The sequence below is a fragment of the Rana temporaria genome, chromosome 6, assembly GCF_905171775.1.
Source record: "Rana temporaria chromosome 6, aRanTem1.1, whole genome shotgun sequence".
NCBI lineage: Eukaryota > Metazoa > Chordata > Amphibia > Anura > Ranidae > Rana > Rana temporaria.
The window spans coordinates 115,756,497-115,778,200 of NC_053494.1; the positions used below are offsets into that span (position 1 = coordinate 115,756,497).

Consider the following 21,704-nt stretch of genomic DNA (forward strand, 5'->3'; position numbering starts at 1 on the left):
CTTTCCTTATATCAATTGCAAAAACGGAAACCTGTCATAAACAGGCAATGAGATATTATACAGTGCAGTCCACAGAGAGCCTGAGATCAGTATCATTATGTATGTTATTTAAGCACCGTGACACTGCTTCTTTAAAGGGGCAAGCCTAAATTCTGTATTTTGCATACATTTATTCAATACTTATTAAAAATACAAAGTTGAAGCATATTCACAGGACATAACCAGCAACGGGCAGCTTTCAGATACAAAAAGTAGCTTGTAGCAGTTTTTTAGGGTAAAACTATATATATATATATATAAAAAAAAAAAAAAAACACAAACAGTACGGAAAGTTTTAGTGTTAGTGAAATGTATTTTGCAGTAAAGCATTGAGGGAAAAAAATATATCATTGCACATTTCAACCAAGTACATGAAAAGCCAGATATTCAAAGGTAATCCACTCTGCTTAACAAGTGTTCACTCTTGCACGGATAGGCTAAAATATCACTTTTATAAGCTCTTTTCTTGTTATAATCACATATTTTATATATATATTTATATAATCTTTTAATCTATTTTTTTTTATTTTTTTTTAACATACGCCTTAAAGCCTTAATAGACGTGACCCCCTGTTTCTTCTTCCTCCAAGTGTCAATGGTTGTCCGATACGCAAATAAGCTTGGTGAAAGTAAACATTTTACATCAAACCCCCTCAGTTCATCAGTCAGTCCATCATGCTGTGGCTCTGTCTCCTCCAGTAGCTGAAAAGATTAAAGCCCCAATGAATCAAGGGCTAAAATCTGTCCAAGCTTCGGAGTCAACTGATTCACAGTTTAGGGGTTTGGAATGGTGAATGGAAACTTCCTGTGAGACAGCCATTTTCAATATGACTTGCAGTGCTTTTACCTAAAAGTGCAAAGTCTTTTTGCTACAAAAAAAAAAAAAAAAAAGGCAGGAAATAAGCAATTCTTAGTGTATTTGTCCTTGAACAAGCGCTTCTTTAACACATCAACATACAGACTAGACACAGCATAAAAATCAAACTTTGCGTGCACAAGACACTGCTGCAGTTAATCCTGTCTGACAGTTTTTGCAGAATTTTTAGAGACCACAATGGTCAGCAATATCTTCTCCGAAACATTTTTTTTTCAGCGGTGTTCCACTTTCTGTGGTCTTTTTCTTTGTTTTTTCATTTTTTTTTTCTTTTTACATATACATGAAACATGAGCAGACTTGGGACTAACAAAACAATATGTAGAAGGTGCAGAACTACCTTAAAAATGAAAAAACAAACAAACAAAAAAAAAAAAGAAAAAAAGGAAGCATAAACTGTATTTTGTGTGTTTACTCTGCATAGCTTAATTCTATGTAACTCCCATGGTCGTGGAAGGACAAGACATGAACCCCTTCTGGATTACTGTCCCTGCCATAACCATGAGTGTTATTGCAAGTCCTGTACAAAGATTTGATGATAGAAATATGATTTTCCACGTCTTCTGCTCACTAGATGATAAAAAAAAAAATCTGGTTTTGGAGGCAGTCAGAAAACTTGAAAATAATAATAAAAATATTAATAATAAAAAAGAGATGATTGGATCATTTACAAGCAGCTCATCCTGGCATCTTTAGTGAGGGCAGCAGTGGCGGTGCCCCCATCTATAAGGTAAACAGCTGTGGTCGACTTTGAGTGGCTGAAGGTGTCATCGCCCCCATTGTTGTTGACTTCACAGTCCTGACGCTCGGTGGGGATGGCCCATGTAGAGGGGCGCCATCGTTTCAGGGAGTACGGTGTCTTTACTCTCTTCTTTATCTTCTCGCCTGAGCCAGCCCGACTGTCTGATAGCGTCTCACCTAAATAACAAAATACGTTTTCAGTACCTTATAGGGATAAGATTTCAAAGCTTTAATTTCACCTAATGTAAGAAAGATAAATAGGATAGCATAGAAACAGGGACCACAGAGGTCACAATTCTAACAAGGACCATGGGAACTGCGATTCTATTTTCTTAAAAAGTACTCCTTACTGACTGCAATATTCTAGAAGTATTTTAAAGAGGACCTGCAGTCTGCTCACATAATTTGTAATAAAAACATCTTTGCCATTCTGAAGCTTCCCTCCAACCACTTTGCATATTATTTTATATATACTGCGATTGTGTGCCAAATATGCAGCAGAAATCTCCCTCAACTAAGTCTGGCTGCATCCATTTTAACTGTGGGCAGCTGAAGCTGCTGCCTGTTCACTTCCTGGATTTACACAGACATACAGAGGCACATCTCCAGCTCTGCCACTCTCATTGGCCCTCTTCCTTCCTGGAAAACGCTCACAAAAATGAGAGAGCTGTGCATGATGCTATAAGCCTAGGCTTTTTACCAGACAAGAAACAGGAAGTGGGCTGTATTAGGTTTACTGGCAGGAAAAAAACTTTAACTATCCAAATTTAAAACAACAAGGGCAGAAAATTTAATAGATGGAAAGTTGAAAACATTGCTAAAGGTCCGCTTTAAAGTGGTTGTATACCCCATTCATGAAATCTGACCTAGGCACATATCTACATATCTGTAGTGTTTACTTATCTCTCTCCAAAGCTCTGAGTGCCGTTTGTCTCTGGTGCTTCATTCCTCTGTTATCAGCACACTCACTTCTGACAAGTTCTCGACACATTGAGATAACAGCAGCTGGTCTATTCAGACTACAGCTCTGCATGTTCCTTCGTTCCTCTGCCTGAGAATCCCCCGCTGACGTCAGTAGGGGAGGAGGAGAGAGGCGGCTGGTCACGTGAGCTCCGAGCCGTGCTCTGAAATCAGGTATATAGCTGCATATTTTTTTTATGAACTAAGCACAGACACTGGGGCACCAAACATTATTAAACAGAGAGGATAATGTGAAACTTTAACTGTAATTTCAGCAGCAGGAGGGAAGGGGTGGGCAGTGACACAGAGCTGACAGGCAGGGAGGGAGGGGGGAGAGGAGGACAGGAGAGCTGCAGATGACGGAGGCACGTAAAAACTGACCGCGGTGTCAGGGCTCAGCAGCCATGATAAACCGTGGTCAGTTTACAAGAGGAGGGCAGAACCAGGCAGGTATTTCAGGGGGCCAAGTTACACAGCACAAGCCCTGTGCTGTTTAACATGCTTTAAAGGAACAGGATATATATTTTTTAGGGTAACAAACACTTTATCCCACCAAAATCCAAACTCTAATCTTGACCCTGGACTTCATCATTAACCCCCAACTCTAATCTTAATCCCAACCTTAACTCCTAAAAATCCAGACTTACCTTATAAGCTCCAGATGATACCAGTTCCCTTTTGAACACTACCAGAGTCCAGAACCAATAGCAACTATTCAATAAATAATCCTTTGCAAAACAATTATAGTAACCACACTAATTATTTGTATTGCTAAAAGTCCAAAATGTTACAACCTTGCAGCATACTGTATCTTTATTAACAAAAAATATTACAAGTTACCATGTTGAAGAATATTTGTTTTCCACTATATCCTTCTGTTTCTTTAGGGTGATCAATATCACAGAAGCAATCTTTGCCTCTCAACCCAAAACACTAAAATTGTGGTTCACAATAGATATGTTGTAATTTCCTAGTTGTGAATGTTAGGAACTACCAAGATAGCAAAGATAACTTGTCATAAATTTGAGGCAGTGTTGAATTGTAATGCCGCGTACAGACGGTCGTTTTTTGTGATGAAAAAAAAACAAGTTTTTCAAACTTCATTTTCAAAAACGACATAGCATACACACCATCGTTTTTTCCAAAAGCTCTAGCAAAGCGCGGTTACGTTCAGCACGTACGACGGCACTCTGTTACATTCAAACTCGCGTCCTAACTTGCTTCTGAGCATGCGCAGGTTTAAAAACGTAGTTTTAGCTACACACTGTCATTTTTTGTGACACAAAAAACGACGTTTTGAAAAACGACATAAAAAATTGAAGCATGCTCGAATTTTTTTCAGAAGACATAAAACGACGTTTTCCCCACACACGGTCATTTTAAATGACGTTTTTAAAAACAACGGTTTTTTTTCATCACAAAAAACGACCATCTGTACACGGCATAAGTCTGCTAACTTGCTGCACATTTTCACTGGCAAGTTGTACACTTGTAGAGCACTTGAAGCACAAGTTCTATTTGACACTTTTCCCAATTCTAGAAAATTTGCGTGGCAAGTCTCTAGCAAGAGCAAAGTTGCAGTGGTGAGTCTACAGCAAGAGCATTGCAAGTCTACACTACAGCATGAAAATTCAGCCACAGTGACCCCTGTGGTGGGGTGACTATTGCACAACCTAACTGAACCAGAACTTGCAGAATGTTTGCAAAGAAAATTGATCTGGAGTCATCCAATGCAGACTTGCTACAATTGTGCAATAAGTTGGTGAAGCCTGGCAAGTCTAGCAATAGCTTAGCAAGTCATTGCCAAACTTTCAGCACAATTACTTGCTATCTGGGTAATTTGTTACAGTTACTATTATATGCATTAATGATTGTACTGTGAGTTTATATGTATTCAAAGCAGCTTGAGCCAAATTCCCAAGATAATAATACTTGGGTAGCACAGAAATTAATTTTGTAGTGAGAAGAGTGTTTTTGCTACCTATATCTAGGCCACTAGCTTGGATGAAATATAACTAACTGGCTCCTTATTGCTTTAAACATGACTTTATTTACCAAAATGACAGATTTTTATCCAGGGAATTGGACAGCATATTAAAATGAATGGTTCAGATCTCAACAGTGATATAGACATTCATAATCAACGACATATTACACAGAAGGTTATAAGTAACGTTATCACGTAAATAGTGTAACTTAGATATATATATATATACTGTATATCAGAGAATTTAAGCTTACATTGTGTGCTGCAGTTATCCATAATACTGGAGGTGGACAAGTCCAGGGAGTTAGGTCTCTGTGCTCTCCGTGTCTGGCGCTGTCTATGTTCTACAGATGGAACCTGTGCTCCTGGATCTGGCTGTATACACTGGCTGCTGTTGTTATTGTTATTTGAGTTTACCCTGCTGGTTTCCTGTGGCCGATCCCTCCTTTCCACTAGTCGGTCTAGTACAGACTCATCCTGCCCAGCCTGTTGTTCTCTCCTCAGCAGTGGCTCATTCTCATCTGGACTAGAGTTGATGTTCAGACGGCTGTCCTCGCCTCTGAATTGGTTTTGTAGCATCTCCTGTGCCCTGAGGGTCACCGAGTTGGTATTGGGACCTAAGACTGTATTTGAATGCTGGCTTGAGGGCCCCTGAGAGTTCACATAACCTGTCCTACCTGCAGCTGTAGATACTGTCACCACATGAGGTTCTGCAGCACTCACTGTGTTCATTTTGGCCACTCCTGTTTCGACATGCTTCAAGTTAGATTTGTGCTTGCTGCCAAATTTTAGCCTAGACTCTTTGCCAGAAGATTTAGTATTTAGTTGAAGGGTGGTAGGTCTTTTGGGAAGGTTTTGTTGCTTAGGAAGAGGATAGTGTTGTGCAGGGTGTATGTCTTGTACTAGGCAAGCTTGGCCATTTCCCACTTGGGTAAAATCCTGCTGCCCTGTGGATTCCACTGCCAGCTTAATTAGTGGGTAAAATAAGTTGGAGCTGGTGCTGCTTAGTGGGTCAGACCCACTGAACTGTTTCAGGGAATGTTCCATAAGGTTCTCATCTGAGCTTTCCTTCAGGTTCTTATCAACTTCTTTTGGGTCCAGCTTATTGGTCTCTAAGTCTTCCTCTGTGAGCTGCAGACAAACAGGAGTCGGTCCATTAGGCTGTATACCATGCATAGTTTCATCCGAGTACTGGACCTCTGATATCGTGGTCATACCAGTGCTTGGTGTGAGTCCTGTAGTGTTGGTACTGGTGGTGTTGGTTGACAAGCTGGTTACACTGGTCTCCGGGCTAGGGAGACGTGCCTGAGCCTGCTGCCGCTCATAGTTAATAGAGTTCCGATTCTTCTCACTGGTAGTAAGGGGAGTGCTGGACATGGAGTTCTCAGATGAGATGTTCTTTACTATACTGTCAGGGTTGTGCACAGAATCTTCAATATAAGATGACGATGAATAATCAGGGTATGGGCCAATTTTTGCGACCCGTCGACTTTGTGACAGATTGCTTCAGGGACAAAAGAATAAAAGAAAAAAAATTAATACAATCTTAATCACCAATAATGTAAATGCAACCATTTTACACAGAAACACAAATAGGTTATTGGGTTCTCCATCTACATATATAATATATCTATAGTTGTATTTCTCTAAATGTTTCCTTAACCCTTCTTGTTTTAAAGGAAACACCCTCAACATGTTGTGATAGAATCCACATACAGTACATTCAGAAAAACACAATCAATAAATAATTCTTAGGGACTTAGTAATATATGGCACGGATCTTTCTCAGACTAGCTCTCATTGCAGTGCACATACCGCTCATTCTGCACAGCTGTAGAGGTTGGGTTGATGGTTGGGCTTACTGACTTATTCCTCTCCCAGATCATCATCAACTCAGCCATTCTCTCCTCCGCACATTGTGCTGTAAGCCTGGCTTCTGCATCCTGATCCCAGCAATCATCAATTGTTTCTTTAAGTGATCTTACAGCCTGTGGAGAAAATGTATCATTTGTTATAGTATCTAAAGGAATAACTAGGACTAAGACTTCTTCTAGCATTCAGAAAGCTTTATACTTTATTACATACAGCAGTAAATATTGACCATAGTACTTAATATTTTATGTTCTTGCCATGTTACATTGTCTCATTATTGAATGCATTCTTCTTGGAGTCGCATGCAGAATGCACTTGAAGGTGACGCTTTATTACTTTACTACCTAGTAGAAACACTATTGGAATAGAGCTTATTCACGTGTGTGTTACCTATTGGCGCCCCCTGAAAAGTGATTTGGCCATAGCCAGTTGTCAAGTGGCGAGTCCTTGTACTTGATTTAACCCTATAAACGCTGTACCCTTGTGCTGCAATGCAACACCACCATGCTGTTTTGTACACAGTTGTGAGGTGGTTGCAATGCAGTCAGTGCTATCTACCAGTGCCCATCAGTGCCACCCATTTCCCATCAGTGCCACCTATCAGTGTCCATCAGTGGTGCATATCAGTGCCTCTTAATAAGTGCCCATCAGTGCCACCTCATCAGAGCCCAACAGTGTAGCCTCATTAGTGACCCTTAGGCCCCATACTCACGAGCAAACATGTCTGCTGAAACTGGCCCGCAGGCCAGTTTCAGCAGACATGTTTGGTCGTGTGTGGGCGCGAGCGGGCCGAATTCCAGCAAACATTTGCCCGCCGGGCCTTTTCCCAGCAGACAAATATTCCTGGACTTGTTTTAAAACAGTCCGCTGGAATTCTGCCCGCTCGGACATGTACGGTCGTCAGTACAGACCTACCGTACATGTCCAGGCGCCCGCCGTCCCTCGCATGCGTCGAATGACTTCGACGCATGCGTGGAAGCATTTTAAAGGCGGGCCGCCCACGTCGCCGCGTCATTGTCGCGGCGACACCGCGTCATCGACGCGGCGACACCGCGGACACGCCCCGCGTATTGTTTACGCGCGGACTTCTGTACGATGGTGTGTACAACCATCGTACAGAAGCCCTCTGGCAGACATGTATGGTGAAAACGGTCCGACGGACCGCTTTCACCATACATGTTTGGTCGTGAGTACCCGGCCTTAGTGAAGGAGAAAACGTATTTACAAAATTTTATAGCAGAAACGAAGAAAACCTTTTTCTCCAACATTTTCGGTCTTTATTTTTATTTGTTTAGCAAAAAATAAGAAGCCCCAATGGTGATCAAATACCACCAAAAGAAAGCTCTATTTGTGGGGGAAAAAATTATGAAAATTTCATATGGGTACAGTCTTGCATGACCGTGCAATTGTCAGTCAAAGTGTGACAACACTGAAAGCTGAAAACTGGCCTGGGCAGGAAGGGAGTGAAGGTTCCCTGTATTGAAGTGGTTTACCACCCTCCAACCATTCCCTTCTAAGCTGCAAAGGCAATGGACGATGGTGAACACATGTACTTAGCATCGCTGCATGGCAAAAAGTACCCCCATCATATTTGGGGTCGTAATGAGGCCATACAGTAACTGCGAGCATTCGCAGTTGTAAAGATTTTTAGGGGTTGAAACAGGTGGTGAGGAGGCCTTATAATGTTTCTTCTCCTCCCGTCATACACTCTCTGAAAAGCAATTCACTGCAGGATACTCTTCAGACGGCAAAGTTTGTGTAAATGAGCCCTAAAAGATCTGCTGGGGGTGAGCGCTCAGCTTGTGGAGCCCTTTTGAGCTGCAGAAGCACTATGCTGTATTACACCTTGCCCCACTCCAACTCCATACAAATTAGAAATATACATTTCAGTTGAAGATATCTCAACATGATGTCAGCAATGAAACATATTAATTGACTAGGTTTCATCTGCTGCATTTGCAGCAGGTCAAAAACATACACAAGTTGCAGAATTCCAATAGCTATCTTGTGTTTTTGTGCAAACCCATTTGTTCCCTTTATTATTAGTTTCCTGGACTTGTTGCCAACTTGGACATATCTAAGTTTACTTTGGTACTGCTAAATTTTCACATTGCAAAAAGGTGCCTGGGCTTTTACCACATGGCTTTTTTTATTGTGATAGAATTTGCAACACTAGCATCACTGTGACCTAATGATGTGTTGGGTTCAGGTTAAAGGTTAGTTGTAATGATTACGTTCAGGTTAACAGTTAGATTTATGGCAGAGATTAAGGATAAGGTTTAGGATTACAGAAAGTAAGTATGAGGCCAATAGAAACACAGACACCATTAAAGTGGTTGTAAACCCTTTACAACCACTTTTTGCTACAGTTAAGCATATAATAAGGCTTACCTGTAGCTACCATGGATATCTCCCAAACCTGCACGGTTTAGGAGATATCCCCTGCATGTGCCGATCGGCACATGCGCACGGAAGCAATGGCATGTAAGTGCCGTTGCATCAGTGAATGTGCGGCTCCTGTGCAGGGGGTGACGTCAGTGTGGCTCCGGTCAATCACAGCGCCGGAGCCCGCAATACCTGGAAGTAACACCAGGAGAGATGTCGCCTGCCGGAGGGCCGCTGTAGGGGTTTTGATGTAAGGTAAGTAATTCATAATGAGCTAGTATGCTATGGCTCTCCTGATACTTGTGCTTTAAGAGCACTAAAACAAGCATTTGGACAAACTTTACCCCAATGCAGAATAAGGCTGGCCATACATTATACAATTTTCTTCTATAGTTTTCCTTTAGATTTACCAAAACCTTATAATATGAGGTCAAATCTAAACACTTATTTGTGTGCAATCAGGCAGGCCCTTGTACTACATAGTTGAAGGTAAATCTAAAGAAATTTGAATAAGAAAATTGTATAATGTATGGCCAGTTTAACACATGACACTGTATAGAACAACTACAGTAGGTGCCAATGGTCCTGCATTGCAGAACACCATAACATATATACAAATGTTGTGGTGTCATGGGTAAAAAAATTACACAAACCCTGCCCATTCTATATGAATGACTGTTTTATTGCAATGCACATTAATGGTTAACATACTGCACATTAGCTTGCATGCAGTAATCCACCACAATGGAACATGACGGAGCTAAGTTATTAGTCAATGTAGCATTCATGATTTGATTTTCAATTGGACCCAGACCGGAGTAAAGAAAAGCTGGGTAGCTGACAACAGCAACCTATCAGTTTTGAATGATGTTTATGAAGTTTTGTAAAGTCGGCTATAAACGGTACAAATCTCGGGCAGTTCAGTAGGGACTTGCCAAGATTCAAACCATCTATTGGCAGGCTGGATGTACCCAGATTGTTGTAGAACTTGGGTACAATGCGGGTTGAATGAAAAAAAAAAAACTGTCAGCTCCGGTTGGAGCCGCTGTACTAACCATGCAAGGTTAGTTCAGCAATCTCCCCTGCTGAGCTGTTGTGTTCTGACAGGGGGACCTTGTGTTCTGACAGGGGGACCGCCCACCTACCAGAACACTCCAATCGGCGCTCACTGCCATTGGCTGATTGGGAGTCGTTAGCTGCTGGTTTTCCAGCATGCCGTCTGACAGAAGTCGGTCAAACGGCCGGCTTCTGTCAGATAGAGCAACATACACATGGGCCAATGTCGGCTGTTTTGTTTTTTTAACCACATCCCACCTGGCTACTGCATATATACGGCTGAGGGGGCGCTGTCTCCTTCTGAGATGACGTTCAGGAACGTCCCTCAGAATAAGGGGGATCCCGCACAGCAGCGCAATCCTGCTGCGCTCGTGTCACCCGGATGCGGTGCATCGCCGATCGGCACGAGGGCTCTGTGGTTGGCCCTCCTGATCACATGACGGCCGTGTCCAATCACAGCCATCATGTGATGTAAATAGAGACCCGGTTGCTAGGCAATCAGCTTTCCTCTCCTCACACAGAAGTTGTCGGTAATGAGAGGAGAGTGGATCGCTACAGCCGGCTGGTGATCAGTGAGTATGAGCTGTTTTTTTTATAGCTTTTTACACACTGATCACCAGCCTAGTGTCCCCACACAATGTAACACACAAAGTCCCCTCACAATGTCCCCAAAACACATGTCCCCACACAGTAAAAACACCTGTCCCCCCACATATGTAACAGTAAAATCATATGTCCCATCGATCATCTGCACACATATTACCGTGATCACCTGCAAATATCTGTACGTGATCATTTGCGTACATATGTCCGTGATCACATAAACAAATTATTATACACTTAACAGGATTTTTTTTTACCAAAGACATGTAGCAGAATACATTTTGGCTTAAATTAATGACAAAATTCGATTTTATTGGATTTCTTTTAAAATAGAAAGAAGAAAATATTGTTTTTTTTTCAAATTTCTTCTCTTTTTCCGCTTATATCGCAAAAAAATAAAAACGAAGTCGTGAATAAATATTACCAAAGGAAAGCTCTATTTGTGTGAGCAAAATTATAACATTTTCATTTGGGTACTGCATAGCATGACCGCGCAATTGTCATTGAAAATGTGAGAGCGCTGAAAGCTGAAAATTGGTCAGGGAAGGAAGGGGGAAAAAATGCCCAGTATTGATGTGGTTAACTGGCCGTGGTCTCCCGACATTTGGCCTGTGTGTACCCCGCTTAACTCTGTACATTAGAAAAACTATAACAAAAAGCTAAAAAGTACGTAGTAGGCAGGTTGAGGAACTCTTGCCATGCAAATCCATTGCCAAGTTAAAATGCAAGAATGGATCTTGGTAGAAAGCATAAAAAGGTCCACCATTTCTGGTTGGGAAATATTTTGGTGACACGGCTGTCCACATCCTTACTATATGTTCATGTGCTAAATAAGCATAGGCACACAAAAGAAGCTATTCACATATCTGAACTCACCAGGCTGTTCTCTTTCCATGCCTCTGGAAATTTAGGCCTCTGCTTCTCTCTTGACACCAATACTTGCATGTCTTCAAATGTAGGGTGATTGCCAGCTTCAGCCTGAAATGCCATTTGATACTCCGGTACAGATTCCCCTGCACATAGATTAATATGATGGTCAATACAACAGAACACTGAAACAAGCATGAGTAATACCACTAGTTACAGTGTAAGATAACATATACAACCAATACCTGTACTTCAAAAGCACACCCCTTTTTCAGTGCTTGTGCTAGGATGAAACCTTCAGCAACTTCAAGCATGCACAAATGTAGTACCTCCACACACAGGTCTTTGTCCAGATTAAAATCTTTCACTTTTTTGCAAAAGCATGGCAGTAGAAAACAGTCAAGCCCCCATATCACATAGCAATGTTTTGGGCCATGTCTAGCTCTTTATCAAGCTCGGGAAAAATTGGTCTTGCAATAAAATGAAATAGCTTATAATTTGGACAAAAATCTGTGTGTGGATGTACTATGTTTTTGCATATACAAAAATAACATGTAAGATAATTACAAGTACCATTTAAAGCAGGGTTCCACCCGCATTTTTTTTTTTTTTTAAAGTCAGTAGCTACAAACACTGTAGCTGCTGACTTTTAATAAGGACAATGCCCCCCGAGGTCGATCCCTCGATCATTGCAGGTCCTGGTGCCACCATCCTCACTAAGGGAAACAGGCAGTGGAGCCTTGCGGCTTCACTGCCCATTTCCTACTGCGGCGCTGTATGAATGGGCGGCTGCTCTCTGGGATACACACAGTTCCCAGAAGGCAGCGTGCACCATTCCCCAGAAGACAACGCGAGGATAAAGACCAGTCGTGGACTAGGAAGAGGCAGATTAGGAACATCCGCATAGCAACCGCAATTTCTGGTAAATACATTTTTTTTTTTTCAATTTTGTTGTATTTTTTTTTTTAGGGTGGAACTCCGCTTTAAGATGCTAATCATTTATGGCATAAATACAGGGGGTACAGAGGGTTTCACTGACCTTCCATGCATGAGCTAAGGATCCGCAGTATATTACCAGCTAAAATATCATATCTGGGCCTCTAGTAGCCGGCATATCTACTGATACGCCGGCGTACTTTCAAATTTCCCGCGTCTTATCTTTAGTTTGAATCCTTAAACCAAGATACAACGGCATCTGGGTTAGATCCGACAGGCGTACGGCTTCGTACGCCTTTCGGATCGTAGATGCAATACTTAGGCGTCCGCTGGGTGGAGTTCTCGTCGTTTTCTTGTCGGGTATGCAAATTAGCTATTTCCGACGATCTACGAACGTATGCGCGGCCGTCGCATTCTCTTACGTCGTCTGTAGTCGGCTTTTTCCGGCGTATAGTTAAAGCTGGTATTTTGCGGCTTATAGTTAGACTTGCCATGTTAAGTATGGCCGTCGTTCCCGCGTTTAATTTGATTTTTATTTTATTTTTTGCATAAGTCGTCCGTGAATCGGAATGTACGTAATTCACGTCTAAGAAAAAAAATGACGTCCTAGCGACACCATTTAGCGCAATGCACGGTGGGAAATTTCGGGACGGCGCATGCGCAGTTCATTCGGCGCGGGGACGCGCTTCATTTAAATGAAACACGCTCCCTAATCGCCGATTTGAATTCCGCCGCCAGAGACAGACTACGCCGCCGTAACTTACGGCGCAAAATCTTCCTGGATTCGAACTAAAGCCAGGTAAGGTACGGCGGCGTAGCGTATCTCTAATACACTGCCGCGGGTGCAGATCTCGGTGGATCTGCCCCTGAGTGTTTAAAATAAAACACCCTTTTCAAAAGGAATGCATAGTCATTCTATCAATACTTTATTTGTTTATTTATACATTTACTATGGTCAGAATTCTAAAAGATTTATAAATATATTTTCTTTTTTGTCAAATAAAATAAAAAACAACATGAATATACTGCAATTTGATTTTCATTCAGCCGATGGAGCAATGAGACCCTTTTTATCGTATTTACCAGTCTACTCTTAGCTGCTCCATTAAAAAAAAAAAAAGAAGCCTCCTCCCAATAGTTCAAACTGACATTTATACAAACAGCTGAATGGGTGAAGGGAGTGATTCCTCCCCTACCCCCCTACCCCAAGCTTTTTGAATCCTGTGTAACAAATGCATCCTGTATAAACGTTTATTTGTGAAAAACATTGTTTAAATAAAATACTAAAAGCAGATATAAATATCAGTTAAAAAAAACAGATGAATCTAATAAAATAAACCCAAAACTAATATAAAATACAGCAAATCAAGATTTGATGGGAACTGGTAAAAGAAGGTTTTATGGTTGGCTTTTGTAAATATTGTGTTGCTGTGACCTTTTAATACACTAATATTCAACATGAATATCATCCCATGGTATTGCACAGGTTAAAGCGGGGTTCCAACCACAATTAGCATTTTTTAAATGTATGTCCTTTCAAGTGGTGATTCACTTGCAGTGCACTGCAGTACTGTACAAGGAACATACTGCAGATTACAGTACAAAGTCCATAGCACATAATGCAGTAGACTGCAGCATTATGTCAATGTGTACTATACTACAGAAGACTGCAGATGCAAGTCTGTAAGTTTCAGTACAGTATTACTGAGATATTTAGTGAATAATAGCACAATTCAGTACATTTTAGTGATAGAAAAGTAGCACAGTAGACTATGGATGAAAATAAATAAAATGTAAAAGACTGTACCACCTAGCACCTAGCACTGTTGCAATATTGTAACAGTGTACACAGTGCTAAGTTTGAAACGCAGGAGAATGCAGTATTGAATCAGTAACACTAGGGTGGATTTACTAAAACTGGAGTGCGCAAAATCTAGTGCAGCTCTGTATAGAAACCAATTGGCTTACAGGTTTTATTGTTAAAGTGTCTGTAAACCCTTTACAACCACTTTATGCTACAGGTAAGCCTATATTAAGGTTTACCTGTAACCAACCAGGATATCTCCTAAACCTGCACAGTATAGGTTTAGGAGATGTCCCCTGTCCCCTGCAATGTCATCGGCACATGCGTACTGGGGCAAACTGAAGCAATGGCACCTATGCACCATTGCTTCAGTCCGTATGCCGTTACCGGTGGCTCCCGCACCCATGCGTGGGGGCGACATCATCGCGGCTCCGGCCAATCACAGCGCCGGAGCCGCAATACCCGGAAGTAACCCCCGGGAGAGATGTCGCCGCCGGAGGGGGGATGAGGACCGCTGCAGGGGCTTCGATTTAAGGTAATTCATAATGAGCTAGTATGCTATGCATACTAGCTCATTATGCCTTTGTCTTGCAGGTTTTTTTTTTTATATATTGGGTTTACAACCACTTTAAAGCCTAATTGAACAAGCTAAAATTAGAAGCTAAATTGGTCACCATGCACAGCTGCACCAGATTTTGCACTCTGCAGTTTTAGTAAATCAAACCCTAAAGCTACTTTCACACTGAGGCGCTTTACAGGCGCTATAGTGATAAAAAATAGCGCCTGCAAAGCGCCTCTCCTCTCACTCCAGTGTGAAAGCCCAAGTGCTTTCACACTAGAGCGGTGGGCTGACAGGACGCTAAAAAAAGTCCTGCAAACAGCATCTTTGGGGCGCTGTAGGGGCAGTGTATACACTGCTCCTAAAGCGCCCCTGCCAGATGAAATCAATGGGCAGTGCCGAAGCGCCGCCAATGTGTTTTTAACCCTTTTAACCATCTGTGGGTGCTTTTAAACCCATTCTATGCATTAAGGTGAAAAAACATCCAACAATACCGGCCTCCCCAGCCCCCCATTATACTTACCTGACCCCTCGAAAGTTCCGCGCTCGTCTGCGACATCCTCTTCGCCGCTCAGCCTGGTCGTTGAATGGATTGAAAGCAGTGCAGCCGTTGGCTCACGGTGCGCCAGGGGCGGGGCTGAGTGATACAGTGAGCGGCTATGGCCGCCGGCTGTATCACAGGAGCGCTCCTGCAAGAACTCGACACCATGCGAGCACGCTCGCATGAAGGTGTTGAGTCCTTGCGGGGGGAGCCGAGACAGCTGCCGAGGGACCCCAGAAGACCAGGTTCGGGGCCATTCTGTGCAAGACGAGCTGCACAGTGGAGGTAAGTATAACATGTTTGTTATTTAAAAAAAATATATATACATCTTTAGTGATCCTTTAACCCATTTGGGTCTAGCTATACCTGAGCACTATCACAGGGTAAGGAGTCACACATGTCATTCATGGATGATGGGGTTGATTTACTAAAACTGTAAAGTGCAACATCTGGTGCAGCTCTCTCTGCATAGAAACCAAACAACTTTCAGTTTTTTCTTCAAAGCTTAAGTGAACAAGCTAAATTTAGAAGCTGATTGGCTACCATGCAGAGCAGCACCAGATTTTGCACTCTCCAGTTTTAGTAAATCAACCCCATAATGCACAAATGTATACCCATTTGATATATTAGACTTGACAAAGGGGTATCTATATAAAAAATAAAATGCTATGCCTTGGTTATCACGCCCTAGAGGAATTGGCTGAGGGGTACATTAGCTTCCAGGCTCTATTGGCTGTGGATCACTCTGCAGCTGAAGGACTAGTTCATCTAGCAGAGCCACTGGCCCTTGCTTCAGCTATCCCTTTTTAGTGCAATTTTCTGGAGTAATCCAAATGTATCCAGGAAAAAAACATGCATATATGGGGAAAGCCTACAAACCCTTGGGATTCTATCACTACAGTGCCAAAGGACCAGCTCCTATGACCAACATGTAACCCATAGGCGTGCGCAAGGGGTGTGCCAGGTATGCCTGGGCACACCCTAATCCTGGGGTTGGCAACCTGTCAATGGTGGGCAGGTGACAGGTAAACCGCAATCCTAACTTGCCGACCCTCAGAACCTGGACAGGAGAGGTTGTAGGGGTGGAATATAGTGATACCGATCTGTCTTTTGCTCCTACAGCAGCTGAAAGTAGGCTTCTCCTCCTCTTCCTATTGTCAACATTCAGTTGCCACAGGAGGGAAATATAGGGGATCAATACTAATATATGCCACCCCTCCTTTCCCTGTTCCTCTTCCTTCTGTAGCCCGAGTCCCCCATGTGCTGCCTTGCTCCCCCTTTCCTCCCAATGTTTCAGGATGGAGAGCAGGGAAGAGACCAGTAAATATGTCAAGCGCATATGTGTTAGAGCTTTGGGGTGCACACCCTAATGCAATAGGCTGCGCACACCTATGATGTAACCATTTGTAATACTCGCCCATGTCTGTACACCGCCACAGGAGATGATGGTGTTATTCAAATCTTTAATATGGTTGATAATAATACAAATATTGTATGCATCAAATTTATATTTATTTTGGAATCCATAAAATGTGAAAGGATTATAAGTATCTGATACAACATAAAAAAATGTGTAGGAAAGTGCTTTACTTTTAGACCCATCATGGAAAGGGTTTTTTGTAGTAGGATTAAAAGGGAAACAGATGTGGAGGTTGTTTTTTCATGTGCAAAACAAGTACTGTGTTATTAAAATATAATCTTCAGTATTACAGTATAAAGTCAATAACAGTAATCCTGCAGATTGAAGAGTTGGAAGATTACCAAATAATAATGTATACCTCAAAGACAGAAAATACAAGCACAGGGTTAACAATAAAGCAAGTAATAAGAAGTAATATGCAGCATGATGAGGTTTGGATAAGTCCAACCAAAAGTAAAGCTTCAGTTTTTAATAGTTGCTGAAGAGGTAAACCACCTATCAATTTCTGAGCAATATGGGCACCTTCAGTTCTCTGGAGAAAAGAGTCAATCGGTCATGTTTTGATGAATATGTTCTTTCGTGTATCATAGGACAAATGATTTAAAGGACAAGTACAAGCTTTATGTAAAAAGTCTCAATCCCCCACTCCCTATCCCAACTAAACCTAACTATGCCTCCACCCAGAGCTGCTGTTAGAAAAAATCACGGGCCCCATACAGCCTACCTGGCAGGGCCCCCCCAATATATCAAGACCATATTTTTACAAAAAATACACTAAAATCATTATTAGTGGACACAAACATAACAAAAATGGAAAAAAAAGGAGAAGAAACTGCGCTAAGATAACATTAACCCAAAAAGTGAAAAAAAGGAAAAGAAACCTTCGGCCCAATAATAGCCTATTCACTCTGAGAGCTGCGATAAACAAGTAAACAATAAGTACGAGGAAAAAATGTTAGAAAAATATAAATCGCGCTAACTCTAAACATAGGAACCTTTTAAAGCACCAAACAGTGATATTCACACCAGTAATATATATGGCTGTAAAAAAGATGTGTGATGGGGGTGAGTAGCCACAAATCCTCAGGCACTCGTCCACTGAAGAACGTTTGGAACTTGTTTGGGTGACGACAGCGCGCCGCTCCGCTCCAAGCTCCAAACGTTCCCCAGTGGACGGGTGCCTGAGGATTTGTGTTCCGGCCGGCACATCAGATTCAAGGCGATCTTTTTACTGCATTTCTGTAAGTGCATTACCGTATTTATCGGCATATACCGTGCACTTTTTTGCCCTGAAAATCAGGGCAAAATCGTGGGTGCGCGGTATACGCCGATACCCGCTTTCCCACGCCGAGTTTGAATACTGCGCCGACATATACAGAGCACAGTACACTCGTGTATTGTCGGGCAGTCTCGGCTCCTCCCGCGCTGACGTCCAGGACGTACAGGACGTCAGTGCGCGAGTAGCCGAGCATTGCCGACAATACACAAGTGTACTGCGCTCTGTATATGTCGGCGCAGTATTCAAACTCGGCGCGGGAAACGAGCAGGGAGGACGCCGCAGAAGGACGCTGGACCCGACGAAGAGGACACCCGAAGCTGCAGACGGACGCTGGACCCGACGAGGCCGCCGACGCCGCGCAAGACACGAAAACTGTAAGTACAAAAAAAACTTTTTTCCACAGGATTCGGGGCAACTTTAGGGGTGCGCGCTATACGCGGGAGCACGCTATACCCCGAGAAATACGGTACTTTTTAAAATAAAACTTTTAATCCATTTAATACACTATGTGGAGCCTCTATCATTGTTTTTACATGGTGGATATTGCTGTCACCGTTTGCGAATGAGACCCATTGGATCATATGCGTCTGAATCTCGTGACTGGGAGTGATTGCCTTTTTATATGCTGTCCATGATCCCCTGTAATAAGGGATCGTGGAGTTCTGGTAAGAATTCAATCATTTGACTGGTGGAGGACTGTATCACCGCTTCTTTTTGGTCACGTTATCTACTATATGAGAATTGCCACAATTCACGGGTGTTCCGATGAAATCTTCATCAATAATTTATGGACTTTTTCGTTATAGTTTATAAATTTCTTATAATCTATATATTTTTTTTATATATTTGATTTCTCAGCCTTTTGTTTATATGTGTCTCAATTGATATATATTATACACTGTTGGTATTACCTTAATACTGTTTATTAAACTGATGGGTGTTGATTTGGCCTTCTAGCACCCTCTGGTGGCTACTCACCCCCATCACACATCTTTTTTTACAGCCATATATAGCTTTATATATTACTGGTGTGAATATCACTGTTTGGTGCTTTAAAAGGTTCCTATGTTTAGAGTTAGCGCGATTTATATTTTTCTCAAACATAACAAAAAACCTGTGTGAATTAGCCCTTTTTTAATCTTTTTTTACATTAAAAAAAAATATATATATACTCACAGCGACAAGGGGGCACACGGGGGGGGGGGATCAGAAGCAGGTAGAACAGGGAGGGGAATCAGTGTTGGGGAAGCAATTACAGGAATGATGCCCTGTGTCTGTGTCTCTCCCTGCAGCAGCTGAAAGCTAGCAAAAAAACTGAGGCATGAAGGGAGTGGAGGGGTTATACCAGGTGGGTCACTGTTTTTTTTTTTGCTAGTGTCCAAATCCTCCTGTATGTGGCTGTATAAATTAAATGTCTCTGAATCCTGCATCCCTCAATCAACGAGAAAGAAAGACAGTTTAATAATAAACAAATGTACACTTTTTTTAAATAAAGTTTTTCATTCAAAATACACAGGCATGCCAAAGGAAAAAAATACAAAAACTGACATGCTTGATGAGAGGAAACATAAGTTAGATGTACAGTATATACATGGGAGCCTATGGGCCAGTCAGCATTATCACTTGCGAGCACTAGATGGCACTAGTGCTATATTTTTTTGGACAAGATTTGTTACTGTGTCTTCCAATTGCATAATGATACAATGACATGGAAAATTGTTTCAACTAATACACTTCAGCAAGATTGTGTAATGTATTGGTATCTTTATATGTATTTGTATCATTATTTTTATTATTTTACACACATTACCTATAGAAGGTAGTTCATATCCATAATTCAAGTTAAAGAAAGAGGGCACAACAAGCACCAAATTGTTCTGCTTTATATTGAAAAAAAAAAAAAAAATTTTATGAGAGAAAGACAAAGGGATATTGTCAGAAAATGTATGGAGATGTATGTTCTCCCTCTGCTGGTAACAACTACAGATCACATACAGCCTCACACTGGGTGGGAGATATGACTGCAGTGCAGTTTTGCTGGTGATAGGCATTTCAGCTCTGTTGCCCTAATTCCTTTAATAAAAACTATAGCATTGGCCGATGTGTAAGGTTCAACCATGTCTGTCTCCATCACTTCACAGGAAGGGGATGAAGATTATAGACTAAACCTCAAGATGTGCTAAATTGACTTCCTGTTCCCAAGGGTCACTTCATCCTTACCCTGCTCACAACATACGGTATGTCATTAGCTAATCGTTAGGGAATGGTTTTAGAAGAATTTACACATCAAATGCAAGGCAACAAGGCCAGCAGCTGCTCCCATAAAAGACTAGCATATAGAGGCACACCAACAAAAGTTGATGGTAAACATGCCGGCACATTCTGACCATTGTGAATGTCCTTTCTCCACATTCAAGGATAGTTGGCTTCTAAAGTTCTAAACATGAGGCTTTTTGATCCACATAAAAATGTTTAAGAACATCATCCACTACTGACAGTAATACAATAGTAGATGTGCATGTGCTAACCGGCGGCCCGAGAGTCTGTTTAGTCAAGAAACAGATGGAAAGTCCAGAGGCATATCTGAAAAATGGGTTTTACCTGTTAATTTAAGCATCACAAACACAAAGCTTAATAGCTGGGATGCAGAAATAAATGCAGAAATCACACATAACAGATGTAAACTTGGACTGTGTATTTTGATTGGCCGATTCCAGAGATGGGTCTAGCCTAACTGATGTGCGTGTGTGTGTGTGTGTGTGTTTGGGGGAAGTCAGCAGGGCAGTCTACAGGGGGTCAACAGGGCAGAGGTAGAGGTTAACAATTTGTATGACAGTGTACAGAGGCTGTAGGGCAGTGTACAGGGGCTAGCAGGGCAGTGAAAAGAGGGTCAGCAGGGCAGTGTACAGAGGGTCAGCAGGGCAGTGTACAGAGGGTCAGCAGGGCAGTGTACAGAGGGTCAGCAGGGCAGTGTACAGAGGGTCAGCAGGGCAGTGTACAGAGGGTCAGCAGGGCAGTGTACAGAGGGTCAGCAGGGCAGTGTACAGAGGGTCAGCAGGGCAGTGTACAGAGGGTCAGCAGGGCAGTGTACAGGGGCTAGCAGGGCAGTGTACAGAGGGTCACCAGGGCAGTGTACAGAGGGTCAGCGGGGCAGTGTACAGAGGGTCAGCGGGGCAGTGTACAGAGGGTCAGCGGGGCAGTGTACAGAGGGTCAGCGGGGCAGTGTACAGAGGGTCAGCGGGGCAGTGTACAGAGGGTCAGCGGGGCAGTGTACAGAGGGTCAGTGGGGCTAAGGATAAGGGTCAGAAGAGCTAAGGATAGGGGTCAGCAGGGCAGAGGACAGAGGTCAGCTACCTGACAGGCCCCACCCCAAAAAATCTCAAAACCACATTGTTGCAAAAAATATACCAAAATCACTATCAGCAGACACAAACACAACATAACTTACAGAGGATGGTGCACAGGGAGGGTAATCGTGTGGCTCTCTGTGCAGTAGCTGAAAGCTGTCAGGAGGGAGAGGAGGAGAAGCTGGATTTTTACCTGCTTCAGAGAAAGCCACACAGAGGATTGGTTCTCTAATTGCCCCCCGCCCCTTCTAACACTCCCTGTGCACACCTGACATCAAAGGCCCTGGCTGTGTTGTTGTTCTGGTACTATAAGGCCTCAAAATATGCCTAGCATAAAATTACCACATTTTCATGTGCCCAAGGTGCCACAGGTGGTGCATACAGAAAGTCATAGTAATGGCTGTATGCCTATTTACTTGTGTAAAGTTTTGCAT

General features: G+C 42.4%; 1 protein-coding gene across 1 annotated transcript in view; it reads right to left on the reverse strand.

Moving 5' to 3' along the window:
* Window positions 1–332: 332 nt before the first annotated feature.
* Window positions 333–21,704, reverse strand: part of BMPR2 (bone morphogenetic protein receptor type 2) — a 220,220-nt gene continuing 198,848 nt past the window's right edge. Inside the window, exons 10-13 of the mRNA XM_040357231.1 lie at window positions 11,394–11,530; window positions 6,417–6,589; window positions 4,856–6,105; window positions 333–1,831 (exon numbers count right to left, since the gene is read on the reverse strand). Coding sequence (XP_040213165.1) covers window positions 1,581–1,831; window positions 4,856–6,105; window positions 6,417–6,589; window positions 11,394–11,530 — 1,811 coding nt within the window. The 3' untranslated portion in view covers window positions 333–1,580. The remainder of the gene's footprint in view (window positions 1,832–4,855; window positions 6,106–6,416; window positions 6,590–11,393; window positions 11,531–21,704) is intronic.